The sequence below is a fragment of the Heterodontus francisci genome, chromosome 6 (assembly GCF_036365525.1).
Source record: "Heterodontus francisci isolate sHetFra1 chromosome 6, sHetFra1.hap1, whole genome shotgun sequence".
Lineage (NCBI taxonomy): Eukaryota > Metazoa > Chordata > Chondrichthyes > Heterodontiformes > Heterodontidae > Heterodontus > Heterodontus francisci.
In genome coordinates, this window is record NC_090376.1 from 132,295,148 (window position 1) to 132,309,699 (window position 14,552).

Consider the following 14,552-nt stretch of genomic DNA (forward strand, 5'->3'; position numbering starts at 1 on the left):
ATTCCTTTTTTTTTATTCATTCATGGGATGTGGGGGTCGCTGGCCAGGTCAGCATTTATTGCCCATCCATAATTGCCCTCGAGAAGGTGGTGGTGAGCTCTCGTAATAAAGGATAACATTCCATTAGCCTTCTTTATTACTTGCTGTACCTGCATACTAACCTTTTGTGACTCATGCACTAGAACACTGAGATCCCTCTGCACCTCTGAATTCTGCAATCATTCTCTATTTAAGTCATAGTCTGCTTTTATATTTTTCCCACCAAAGTGAACAACTTCGCGTTTTCCCACATTATATTCCATCTGCCAGATTTTTGCCCACTCACTCAACCTATCAATCTGTAACCTCCTTATATCCTCTTCACAACATACTTTCCTTCCTATCTTTGTGTCATCTGCACATTTAGCTACCATGCCACCGCTCCCCTCATCTACGTCATTGATCTAAATTGTAAAAAGTTATGGCCCCAGCACAGACCCCTGCAGGACTCCACTCGTCACATCCTGCCACTCATAAAAGGACCCATTTATGCATACTGTGTTTTCTGCCAGCCAGCCAATCTTCTATCCATGCTAATATGCACTCCCCCCCCCCCCACCCGACACCATGCGCAATAACCTTTCATGTGGTACCGTCAAATGTCTTCTGGAAATCCAAGTACAGTATGTCAACGGGCTCCCCTTTATCCACAGCGCAAGTTACTCTACCTTTACTGCCGCAGCTTTTTTCATTCTATCGCTCTCATCTGCTCTCCAGTCAGGGCTGCTCGGTGTTCCTACCTCCTTCCTCCATTCCACCACTGGTGCAAGAGTCTGCAACTTCATGCTCTCTGCAATTCTTTAGCTTAATCACCTTGAAAACTCTTCTAGGTCTTTAGCTACCTACCAACTCTTCTCCCAATTCCTGTTGTAGTGCTTCGTTCTCAGGTTTCTACGGGCCAATAGCCTGCCATCACTCATGATTAGCACTCACAAATGCTAGTCACTGGGTCGAGACTGCCTTGTATTTATGGAACCATATCCAAAACTAGGAGTCAACATCTTCAGGGGTGGAACTGAACAAAGGGATTCCTCTCCTCCAGCGACCCCTCCCTACCCTTCCTGTGCTTATGAGCACAATAATAAAATGTAATTAAACTAGACTGCAGATTTGAACTTAAATATTCAGATATGCAAAAGTCCATTTTTAGTTAGATGAAGTTAAAACTTCTCAACCTCATCTGGGTTCCACATACAAGCCACTTTACCAAAATTGGATAGAGATCAAGACCAGGAGACACCTGGTAATTATTTATCTTACTAACCCAGGGATGAAAAGGCCAATTATTGTATCCTTGCTTTTACCTAGCTGAGACCAGCTAACTAAGTACAGATCAGGGATAAAACTGGAAACCTAAGAGAGCATTAGCTTTGTTACGATGCAAGTTAGATCAGGGTAAAAGGTTCATTACAGCAGAAAACCTTTTTAAAAATTGGAACAGGCAGCAGTTTAATTTTAGGGCTTTATTATTGGTTGAGATTATCCATTTTTTATCCATCGTTATGATACAGCTTGGGGATTTAACAAAATCAAAAACTGCAAATGCAAGCAACCAGGGTGGGTGGGGCGGGGTGGGTTGGGGAAGGGAGAGAGGGAGGGAGCATCATCCGGCAGGCAGCTAAGAGATCAACATGCATTTTATTTAGTAAGGTTAGAAGGTGGGTGAGGAATGGGGGAAGAACCAGTGGATACAAAGAGAAGTCTGTGTTAAGCAACTTTCTCATTGGAAAACAGGCTGATAGAAAAAGGTAAGTGAGTTGCTGCAGATATAAAGGACAAAAGAATGTGCAAATAGTGGTAGTGTAAAGGTACTGAAGAGGTCCATGCCTAATAAAAACATGAGAAATACTGAAGGAATGCTTCTGTTCTGTCCTGATATGTCATCCTGTCCTGTCTGTGGCTCACTTCTTTGCTTCATTACTGTTTCCCACTTTGACCTTTACCTTTGATCTCCTACATTTTCTAATAAAACTCAATACAAGCTTCAGGAGTAGTAGTTCAATTTTCTGCTGGACACTACACAGACCTCTGTTCTGAATACTGGCAACAGTAACTTCAGATCTTAACTATACCCTCCATTTTCTTCATAGCAGTGTGTCTGAGATGTGGGAAGGGTCTAGGGGTAGGAGAGGCCAGATTGACATTCAACGCAAAGATTCTTTGTCAGGGCTCTGCATGGGCAGCGATCCAGGTATTTGGTGTGAACCCATTGTTTTTCCTCCCCCTATAACTGGCAGATCAACAATATTATGCATGCATTTTCTATTTTAATTGCAGATATTCTGCATACACAGGTATCCCCCTTTCTTTCTTATATTTGTACACTGGTCTCTCTTGTATCCTTTCACTTTCCTCTCCAATATTTTCATATTCTTTTGCCCTTTCTACATGTCTGCAGTACCTTACTAACGATCTTTTGTAACTATTTTCTATTCAGCAGAGTGTAGGCTATTTAAGATGTTAACTCACTCTGATTAGTCTGTTAGTTCTCTTTCCCGACTTTCTATTTTTCCAACATTACGAAAATGTTCAACTCAGACTTCAGTCTGATGAAGGGTACATATTTAAACCTTTTCTCTTTACAGATACTAACTAGCCTGTTCTGTATTTCCTCCTCTTGTTTTTATTTTGGATGATTTAATGACTTTGTAGTTCAACTATTATATTTAACTGGAGGGAATAGGTAGTGCAGCAAATTAGTACACTGGCCATTTCCATCTACTGCCTGGTTTGGATCCAATTTATTGAGACTGATGGTTTCCTCCCTTACATGTTTATCTTAGGGTCTTCAACAAAATGTTTGGACAGACAATCCAGTACTCAATTAGGATGGACTCACAACAACATTGTTCCTAGTTCAGTATAACTGACATTTATTATCTGTAAGCAAACTGTCCCAAACGACCAACTGAAGAAATTCCTTCCTCATGCAGCAAAATGCCTGTAGTTTTTAAAAAATATATTAGATACACATTAGGGCACTGAACAGAAGAGTTAAGCTTCCCAATCAAAAAGTCTTGAGTTTCAATCCTAATCTTAACTAATCTTCTAGCTTGGTTACTTAGACAAGGCAGGACAAGTTCTCACCCAGCTGCTAGAGGAAACACAAGACTGCTCCATATAAAATGTGATTTTAAAGAAAATCGACAAGATGAATTATCTAACAAACTGCAGTGTCTGTTAGTCATTCTTGGACAGGCTTTTTCATGTTTTGCTGCATCTAAAGTTAAAATAGAACTGGACTAGAATACCACAAAATATCATGTATAAGCAATAGCTACAAGTATTTATTGTCAGTTGGAATCGCTTTAGTAATAGTTTCATAAACACAAAAGGTACGGAGTTATTTCATCACCTGACTAAGAAATCCTAATAATGTGCATTCTTACCTGTAATAAAGTACCTGAGGGATTTGACCTCGAGTCTGATTCGTTCCATTACTGCTGAGGCTACAAGTACTAAAAGTGAAGGTTACACCATCTGGACATTGAATCGTAGTCAGCCCTCCATCTCCATTTGCGGTGCGACTGCCATAGTTCCTTAGACGTACTGCATATTTTACATTTTCCTGGAAATGCAATATATTTAGTAGGCATTACACAGAATACAAAAAAAAGGAACTAAATATATTAATGATAGAAATTTGCAGGAAAACCATTTCTCGTAATGCTAGAAATTTGTAAGAAAATCATTTCACCTAAACCTGCATTTGTTGCAATGGCTCTAAGTTACTGGTCCATACAATCAATTTGCTACAAAAACTAAATGCGTTACCTTAACCTTTTCGGAGTAAAGACTATCTGCTCAAACATTGCTTCCTACCTTTAAAGGAACAGCTTTATCCAATCTTATTTCTGCTGTGTCACTGGAGGAATCATCCGTGCTGTAAGTCCCTTTTACTAGTTCTAAGGAAGTCCACCTGTGAGAATGTGCTGAATCACCAGTGTGCTCACTCTGTCAAAAAATATTCAATTAGAATCAAGGATCACTGGATTCCTCAGAATACTTACTCAAAAAGACTATTTCAAGGTAAAAACAAAACTAATAAACTTACATCATCAACCAACACTTCCAGCTCATATTCATGAATGCCACCTCCTCCATATACATGGTACCCTACCACAACTACCCCAGGTTTGTCTACAGAGAAGCAGATTGCATCTGGTGACCCATTACCAGTGTTCCAGCTTCGACCTTGACTGGTTTTAGCAAACCGGTTTGGTGTGGCTTTGACAGAATGGAGGGAACTCAGTCCATCAACCTGTGAAAGAAACCAAGATGTTCAAAGAGGCTAGTCTGTAACCAAATACCATAGTCTTACATAGTGTTACACAGTATTTACAGTACAGAAGCTGGCTATGGATCACTAAACACTGAAAAATGACTGCCTCATCCCAAAAACAGCTTTGGATCAGTGTCTCTTCACCCTTTTGATGTAACATTAAGCATAAAAACTAAATACAAGACTAAATACAAGAATAATGCATTCCAAGGTCATGAAGAGTAATCAGGACCTAGCTTGCTAGACAATTTTCCTCCTCACTTTTTGATTCATTGTCCATCTGCCATCATTGACTTGCATCTTCAGCAATGTATGGTACAGGTCTAATTTTTTTTTCCAAATGTGGATTTCTTAAAAGCATATCTTGTAACATTTCATTAATTCTTCATTTATTTTTTTAATTACAGCATTATGTGCAATGTGTTTGATGACAGCGGCTACCTTATTGGCATCTTTATATGTGCACATGTTGACTTAACTTGGTTTAATGTCTCACCCGAAAGATGGCACCTCCACTGTAGCACTGCACTGGATGTCAGCTTTAATTTTTATACTCAAGTCCAGAAATAGGACTTGAACTCATAACCTTTTGACTCAGAGACCAGACTGTTACCAACTGAGGCACAGCTAACACTGAGCAGAACAGTGCGTTACTATGTTACTCACAAAAAGAGTTATTTTCAGGCACAACTGCACAAAATTTATAAACTGTATAATAAACTTTAAAAATAGTTTAGTTAAAAAAAAACATGCTCCAAACAGGTTAGCTCAGATTTGGACCCTTACCTCAGATCCCAGTGCTGACGCAGTGAGTTCACTTACGATACTGGCAAGGAGACCACAAGTATTGGACACTAGGAGAGGGGAGAAGAGTTCTACCTCTCTTCTGAGACTCTTTCGAACCGGAAGCACGACAATGACCAACATTTTTTCTAGCACTTCCCGAAAACTGGTCATACTTGTAATGTTTTCTTCAATCTAGGGGAAAAGATATCAAGATTTTATTGCCTGTCCAAGAATATCTGATTTTAGTTCATTTCCATTTTTACTATTTAGTCAAGCTCCTTTGGGGCGGCACAGTGGCGCAGTGGTTAGTACCGCAGCCTCACAGCTCCAGCAACCCGGGTTCAATTCTGGGTACTGCCTGTGTGGAGTTTGCAAGTTCTCCCTTTGTCTGCGTGGGTTTCCTCCGGGTGCTCCGGTTTCCTCCCACATGCCAAAGACTTGCTGGTTGATAGGTAATTGGCCATTATAAATTGCCCCTAGTATAGGTAGGTGGTAGGGCAATATAGGGACAGGTGGGGATGTGGTAGGAATATGGAATTAGTGCAGGATTAGTATAATATGGGTGGTTGATGGTCGGCACAGACTCGGTGGGCCGAAGGGCCTGTTTCAGTGCTGTATCTCTAAAACTAAAAAAAAGCTTTTAACAAAATACTCTAAGTCTCAGTACATTATGTTAACTGCGATATTTGGAGAGTACAGTACATTAACCCTCCAAGATTTCAGCCATACCATACAGAACTATATTTTTAAAAAGTGCCAAAAAATTTAAATTTTTGGAAAATCTTTGGTTGGGCCTCTGAATCTGATTGACATTTCAAACTCAGATTTTGGCCAGCAACTTCTGCAGTTGTTACATGAGTGATGAGGCAGTAAATTAAGTTTCATAATTTCACATTATTCATCCAAATGGACAACCAATGTGAGCTATTTTTTCAATCTATTTTTTCAATAGTTAGAGTATCAAGAGGTAGAAAATATGATCTATAGCACTTTTGCAGTAACACTTTTGTTGATGTACATGGAGGGAGATGTAATTATGCATTAACCTAGTCCTGCTCAACTGGCTTGTGCAGTTTCTGATTCTTAATCAAAAGGGGAACCCTGAAATAAGAGACACAAAAACTTGTGTTTGCCTTTCTCACCTGACTAAGTTTCTCCATATGAGCTACTAATAGAGCAAATCTGTGAACCATGGCCGATTCATTCTCTGTGCTACTCTGCTTCACCAAGGACCGAAGCAGCACCTCACCATCGTAGGCAATGGGAAGGATTGTAGTCAGCTTGACTGAAGAGTGGCACAGTGCAGACATAACTGCTGCAAGTAACCGACTACTTGATGTCTTGAAGTTAGCTTCCTGTATGTCCTGAGAAAACAGATTAATTGCCAATTATAAAAAAATAAGAAAATTACATGAATTTGTCTGACTAAAAAAGACAAGGCTACAGATATTTTATTTAAGATCAATTTTGATAATCCAACTGCCCACTAGATTACTAAAAATGTCACCATTGATAGTCAGGCAGAAATCACCTCAATGATGATGATACTGGCTTAAGTATCAGAAAATGAGCCCAGTGGTATCCTCTACTCTATACAATTTGTGCATAGCAACAAAAAAAACACACAATGCAAGACATGTGAGCGAAACCAAACTTTCCCACTATCTCATTCAAAATATACTATAAAAGCATGAACCCAATACAGTGATAGCACAAACCTCTTAAATAGTTCATATTTATACAACTTACATTTATATGTCTTTAACGTAATAAAACTTCCCAAAGCGCTTCATAGGAGCATTATAAAACAAAATATGACACCAAGCCACCGAAGGAGATATTAGGTCAGAAGATAAAAAGCTTGGTCAATGAGGTCAATTTTAAGGAGTGTCTTAAAGGAGGAAAGCAAGAGAGTGTATAGGGAGGGTATTCCAGAGTTTAGGGCCTAGGCAGCTGAAGGCATGGCCACCAATGGTAGAGCCCTTAGCATTGGGGATGCCCAAGAGGCCAGAAGTAGACGAGTGCAGATATCTGGGAGGGTTGTCAGGCTAGAAGAAGTTACAGAGATAGGCAGGAGCAAGGCCATGGAGGGATATGAAAACAAGGACGAGAATTTAAAATCAAGACTTTGCTTGACTGGGAGCCAATGAAAGTCGGCGAGCACAGGGATGATAGGTGAACAGGACTTGGTGCAAGTAAGGTCTTGGGCAGCAGAGCTTTGAATGGCCTCAAGTTTACGGAAGGTACAATGTGGGAGACCAGCCAGGAATTTGTTGGAATAGTCAAGTCGAGAGGTAACAAATGCATGAATGAAGGTTTCAGCAGGAGATGAGCTAAGACGGGGCAAAGTCAGGCACTGTTACGGAGGTGGAAATAGGCTGTCTCAGTGATGGCACGAATATATGGTCCGAAGCTGATCTCTGGGTCAAATATGACACCAAAATTGCAAACAAATTGATCTAGTTCTGGACAGTTGCCAAGGAGAGTTATGGAGTCGGTAGTGGAGGAGCAGAGTTTGGAACAGGATCTGAAAACAAGGACTTCGGTCTTCCTAACATTTAATTGGAACAAATTTCTGCTCATCCAATACTGGATGTCAGATAAGCAGTCTGATAATTTAGCAACAGTGGAGGAGTCAAGAGAAGTAGGTGGTGGTGAGGTGGAGCTGGGTGTCATCAGCATACATGAAAATTAGTGCTGTGCTTTTGGCTGATGTCGTCGAGGGGCAGCATGTGCATGAGAAATAGGAGGGGGGCCAAAGTTAGGGATAATTTACCCTTGTGACAGTCACATAGGATGTTATTTATGACTTAGATAACAGCCTTATGTAGCATTTTTAATGCAGGAAAAGGTCCCAATACACTTCACATAAGCATAATTAAACAAAAATTGACACAGCCAAAGAAGGAAACACTAGGAGGGGTGACTAAAAGCTTGGTCAAAGTGGTAGATTTTAAAGAGGTAGGTTTTAAAGAGGGTCTTAAAGGAGGAGTGTGGGGTAAAGAGATAGAGGTGTAGGGAGGGAATTCCACAGCTTAGGGCAGAGAATGCTAAAGGCACAGTTGGCAAGTGTTGCAAAGGAAGTGGGGATGACTAACAGGTCAGCGTTAGAGAATCAGTTGCAGGGCTGGAAGAAGCTACAGAGATAGAAAGAGGCAAGACCATCAAGGGATCCAAACACACGGATGAGAATTTTAAATCTGAGGCATTGGCAGACCTGGAGCCAATGTAGAGAACAGGAATGTTGGGCGAGTGGAAATTGATGCAGGATGGGATATGGGCAACAGAAGTTTGGACCAGCTCAAGTTCATGAAGTGTGGAAAGTCAACCAGGACAACATTAGAATAGTTGAATTTTCAAATGAAAAAAGGGCTTTGGCAGCAAATGTGCGAAGGCAGGGGCAGAGAAGGGCAATGTTACAAAGGTGGAAGTAGGTGGTCTTTTTAATAGAGGATGAGGGGTCAGAAACACTGCTCAACGTCAAATGGGACATTGAGGTTGAAAACAGTCTGGTTCAGTCCAAAATATTGGACTGAGAGGACTGGAATTGGTGGCAAGAGGAAGGAATGTATGGGGATGGGGGTGGAGAAGACAAACATTTTAGTCATCCCAATATTTAATTGCAAGAAACTGCAGCTCATTCACAACTAGATGTCAGATAAGTAGGCTGACAACATAGACAATGGAAAGGTTAAGAGATGCTGGAGAAGTAGAGCTGGGTTTTGGCAGCGTACATGTGGAACCTGATGTCATGTCTTCAAATGTCACTGAAGGAAAGCAGGTAGATAAGGAATACAACAAGGTCAAGGGTAGAATCTCAAAGACTCTCCAAACAGAACAGTGTGGGGAGAAGGAGATGATTATCTGGCTATGATTGGACAGGTAAGAGCATTCCCGCCAGCCAAGAGCAATCCCACTCAGCTGGACAACGGAGGAGGGGTCAATGGAGAAGGACTGGGTGACTGACTGTATCAAAGGCTCCAGAAAAATCAAAGGACGAAGATGGATAGTGCACCATGGTCATAGTGAAGGTAATTTGTGACTTGATTAGGGCAAATCAGTGCTGACAGGGTGGAAACCTCATTGGAAAGTTTCAAACATGAAGTTGAGGGAAAGACGGACATGCATTTGGGGGGCGACAACACATTCAAGGGCTTGAGAGGAAATGAAGGTTGGAAATGGGGCAGTAGTTTGCAGGGACAGAGGGTTCAAAGGAGAGTTTTGAGGAGGAGGCTGATGATGGCAGCTCTGCAAGAGGGGAAAAAAGTATGTGGGAATAGGAGTCGCTTAAAATGTTAAGTAGCATGGGGTCCAGGAAGCAAAACTGGGCGGTCAGCAATCTAGTGGGAATAGAGTTGAGAAAGCAAGATGTGGGTCTCATGGACAAAATGGGCTTGGAAAGGGCATGAGGGGAGATAGGAGAGAAACTAGAGGAAAAAGCAGGTCCAGTGTTAATATTTAGGGAAAGCATGGTTTGGCAGGCAAGGGGAAAGTGGTTGTGCAGCAAAACCATTCGGGGTCAATGATGTTCAGGAGCTGCTCGCACTTGCTGTAGGTGAGGGTGCAGGGAGCAGGGAAGGCAGGTTTATGGAGATGGCTGGTGTTGGAAAAAAGCCCGAGATTATCTTTCATCTGCAGGATGAGCCAGGAAAAGAGGTGCGGCACAGGACAGCAGGGCCTGGTAGTGCTCAATATGGCCTAGCCAGATCTAGCAATGAATGACTAAACCAGTTGCCTGTCAAAAACTTTCAACTCTGCGATCTTTGGACTTAAGGCAGCAAAGTTGAGGGCTGCATCAGAAGCACTGACCAAAACTTAAGCTGCCACATTTTCAAAAACTGGTGAAAAATCTACCATGAGATGAAAAGGTTTTCTCTTCACCTGTAGATTTCTATTTAGTCGACTCCACTTGTGCCACATTACCACTGAGACAGTTGCTGTACAATGTGGAGTAAGCTGTACTGTGGGCTGCAAATTGCACTCTGCCTTACATGTGAAGAGCTCTATTCTATAGCAGGTAGATTTTATTTTGTGTTGCAAGTGGGAGCACCTACTTTCTCATAACACTGAAGACTCAATTTTATGCTTACAGAATGCCCAGGAGATCAGACGGTGTCTTTTTCAATCTGTTGGACTAGAGTTGTACTCCATATGATGTCAAGCACAAACAATAAAAGATCCCCTATAACTGGCTATCTTAGACCATTTAGCTTCAGTGCATTCCAGAGATAAGCACCCAATTCCAAGGGTTATGCTGCCACTGGTGGATGTGCAAAATTACTTTACTTCAATGCAAAACTACAGCATTAGGTGACAAAGATTTATAACCAAACTAGAATTTGTGAACACACACACACACAAAAATACAATGAAGGTCAATAAGTCTCCATTAAAAGAGACTCACCAAATTTCGATTTTAGTATAACAGAATCATCAGATTTTATTCCAGTAAAAGTATACCTGATGGAACGGGTCATCGGCAGTGCTATTAATATTGCTCAGCAATAACCTGCTCCCTGCGCTCAATTTAGGTTCTGCCAGGGCCACTCAGCTCCTGATCTCATTACAGCCTTGGTCCAAACATGGACACAAGAGCTGAACTCCAGAGGTTAGGTGAGAATGATTGCCCTTGACATCAAGGCAGCATTTGACCAAGTATGGCATCAAGGAGCCCTAGCAAAACTAGAGTCAATGGGAATCAGGGGGAAAACTCTCCGTTGGTTGGAGTCATACGTAGCACACAGGAAGATGGTTGTAGTTGTTGGAGGTCAATCATCTCAGTCTCAAGACATCACTGCACGGGTTCCTCAGGGTAGTGTCCTAAACCCAACCATCATCAACTGCTTCATCAATGACTTTCCCTCCATCATATGGTCAGAAGTGGGGATGTGCGTTGATGATTGCACAATATTCAGCACTATTCGCGACGACTCAAATACTGAAGCAGCCCGTGTTGATATGCAGCAAGACCTGGACAAGTCCAGGCTTGAGCTGATAAGTGACTAGTAACATTGGTGCTGCACAAGTGCCAGGCAATGACCATCTCAAATAAGAGAGAATCTAACCATCTCCCCTTGACATTCAATGGCATTACCATCGCTGAATCCTGCACTAACAACATCTTGGGGTTCACCATTGACCAGAAACTTAACTGGAGTAGCCAAATAAGTACCGTGGCTACAAGAGCAGGTCAGAGCTGGGACTCCTGTGACAAATAACTGACCTCCTCTCTCCCCAGTGCCTGTCCACCATCTACAAGGCACTAGTCAGGAGTGTGCTCTCCACTTGCCTGGATGGGTGCAGCCCCAACAACACTCAAGAAGCTCGACACCATCCAGGACAAAGCAGCCCGCTTGATTGGCACCCCATCCACCACCTTCAACATTCACTCCCACCACCGACGTATAGTGGCAGCAGTCTGTACCATCTACAAGATGCACTGTAGCAACGCACCAAGGCTCCTTAGACAGTACCTTCCAAACCTGAGAACTGTAGCACCTAGAAGGACAAGGGCAGCTGATGCTTGGGAACACCACCACCTGAAAGTTCCCCTCCAAGCCATACACCATCCTGAATTAGAACTATATTGCTGTTGCTTCACTGTCGCTGGTGCAAAATCCTGGAACTCCCTTCCTAACAGTACTGTTAGTCTACCTACATCCCAAAGACTGCAGCAGTTCAAGAAGGCAGCTCATCACCAACTTCTCAAGGGCAATTAGGGACGGGCAATAAATGCTGGCCTGCCAGTGACACCCACATCCCCCGAAGAATAAAAAAAGTATCAAATTCAAATAGAATAAAAGCCAGAAAGAATTAAGCTTCTACTAAAACATCAGCAAAATACTTAAGTTTTTTCTCTTCAATTTACCTGATCTAGGCAATTAAGCAGGTCACAAAGACAAGCCCACTGCAATCCAGGGGTAGGATAAAAAGAATGAAAACAGGCTGTAAATGTGTTGTGGCATTCCTGAAGCACTGCTTCTAGTAGAGTTTTGGGTTGTGAATGGTAGCCATGAGGGTCATTGTCAAGCCTCAGCATACAATGGTCAATTTCTTCTGATAAGATCTTTCTCAGGAGAGATCGGGTCTTTCCCACACATTCTGCCAGTTTGCTGGTTTCCTCCACCACTGCTTTAGCACCAACTGGAAGGCAAAATAAAAAGCAAAATCAACATATCCCAAATATATCTGCCATCAAATCAAAATGGTCACGGTGGATGTTACTGAACTGGAGAATGTTAAATGCACGCTTAAATGTATGCAAACTTCTACATCAGTGATCCAAACTATTACTAGTTTCCGCTCAGTTTGGAAGCACAATTTTTTTTAAACATTCTGTAGCCAGCCTGATCAACTCATTACTTGAAATTTGTTGTAACTATAATAAAGCAGCAGAGCCAAAGCTTTGTATGAAGAACTGCCAGTACTAGCACCTTTCACTCTCATCCCTACCCCACCAATTATTCAGTTAACTGCTGAATGCAGATACTGCCCCAACAACAAAAGTATTTGGAACCAATTTGACTTGAGAATGAAGCAAAGGAGTTGCTGTATAAAAGTGGGAGAAAATGAAAGGAGATAGCAGTGAAAGAAATAGGTAAAACTGATGAAAACAAATGCTCAAAATCAAGGTTAAAATGCCTTTTCTTTAAAATATAGTAAAGGAAAGGTGGCCAGATTGCAACCTTTCACCCATTCTCTTGAAGGAAGAAAATTATGGAGTGTCAAATGCAGAAGCAGAAATTCCTAGTCAAAATATCAAATCTTAATAGCAAGGGTTATTTTTTTAAAAAAGACCACTTTTTCCAAAGAGTATATACATCTACCAACATATTAATAAATGCTTTGAGTCGGTCAAACTACCACTTTAACCAATCACATCTTAGAACCAAGTTAGGGGAATCAATTAGATCCTGGAACCATGGCTTTGGCAATTTTAATTAGTTGAGTCATATCACCTATCAGAATTATTGAACCATCTAATACTTTTTGTTTAAGCACAGCCAATTGCTATATACAAACATGATCCTCAAATGGACTGATGAAATGTACTCTTTGGATTAATGCTGATCAAATGAAACAACTTCACTGTACATCTGCTGTTCTGAGATCCATCGGAAGTAGTAAAAACTACATCCTGATCAATAAATTTTTAATACAATTGACATCTTATGGGAAAGTTATAAATATCGCGTTTATTATTTGGTTGGCCGACAGTACCTGATATAGGGTATATCTCGCAGATGTAGACACGTAGTAGTCGCAGGCAACAAGTACCAACAAATTTTAGTCGTTCCAAGTCCAGCAGTGTGGCTGTGTATTGAAAGCCTTTTAAGCCCTGCAGCTCCTCCACTCCCAAAACCAGTGTTGTCCAACTCCACTGTAGAATGCTCAGCAATGACTCAAAACATTCCTATATTTAGAATTGATAGATTTAATAAAAAGGTAGTGTCTTGCAAGTGTATTTTTACATGTACACCTATGCAGAACCAAGTTCAAATTTTCTTTTTACAATGAATTCACAACACTCTTAACACTTTCGTCTCCAGCATTTTATTTTTCAAGTGAATGCCCAATTAAACATACAAATGATAAAATTAATGGGACAGAAAATGAAGCATTTTCTAGCCAACCTCCCTTTAGGTAAGAATCCTACAAGAACTTTGTTGCAACAGAAATCTCCATGTCTTTGTTGGAGATTATATAGAACAAACATTCACTGTTAACTCTGCTTCAAAATATGCCTCATCACAGTAAATCGATTTGAAAGTTGCACTCCTCATTTATCCCACCCGAACTGGAGTAGCTCTTAAACATGCTGCTGAAAACATTAAAATATGTTCCTCTTTAGTTTTGTAGATATGCTGAAAGGATAGGCGCTATGATTTCCAGCAAAAATAGGGAGAAAGAAACTTAATGTAAAAAGAGCAGGGAGGCTTGAAATCTCCCTTATGTGACACAGAAGGCAAAGTGAGTCCACCACTAGCAGTTCATAGGCCATACAAATTTGAGGGCAAGTAAAGAGGGACACAGTCTCAGAATAAGGGGTAGGCCATTTAGGACTGAGATGAGGAGGAATTTCTTCACTCAGAGGGTGATGATTCTTTGGAATTCTCTACCCCAGAAGGTGGAGGCTCAGTAATTGAGTACGTTCAAGGCAGAGATCGATAGATTTCTAGATATTAAAGGCATCAAGGGATATGGGGATGGTGTGGGAAAATGATACAGGTTAAAAAAAAAAATCAGCTATGATCTAGTTGAATGGCGAATTGGGCTCCAGGGGCCAAATGGTCTACTCCTGCTCCTATTTCCAATGTTCCTAATCATCTTGAGTGTCAGGAAATCTAAACTCAGTTCAGAATTTAAGGAAATAAAAGCAAAATACTGCGGATGCTGGAAATCTGAGATAAAAACAAGAAATGCTGGAATCACTCAGCAGGTCTGG

General features: G+C 41.2%; 1 protein-coding gene across 12 annotated transcripts in view; it reads right to left on the reverse strand.

The window, feature by feature from the left end:
- mycbp2 (MYC binding protein 2) overlaps window positions 1-14,552 on the reverse strand; it is a 243,061-nt gene that overhangs the window by 108,062 nt on the left and 120,447 nt on the right. For all 12 annotated transcript variants that reach the window (XM_068034341.1, XM_068034347.1, XM_068034350.1 and 9 more), the window contains 7 exons: window positions 13,328-13,520; window positions 11,976-12,250; window positions 6,250-6,471; window positions 5,108-5,299; window positions 4,094-4,300; window positions 3,862-3,993; window positions 3,429-3,607 (listed from right to left, as the gene is read on the reverse strand). In XM_068034341.1, the coding sequence (XP_067890442.1) occupies window positions 3,429-3,607; window positions 3,862-3,993; window positions 4,094-4,300; window positions 5,108-5,299; window positions 6,250-6,471; window positions 11,976-12,250; window positions 13,328-13,520 (1,400 nt within the window). The remainder of the gene's footprint in view (window positions 1-3,428; window positions 3,608-3,861; window positions 3,994-4,093; window positions 4,301-5,107; window positions 5,300-6,249; window positions 6,472-11,975; window positions 12,251-13,327; window positions 13,521-14,552) is intronic.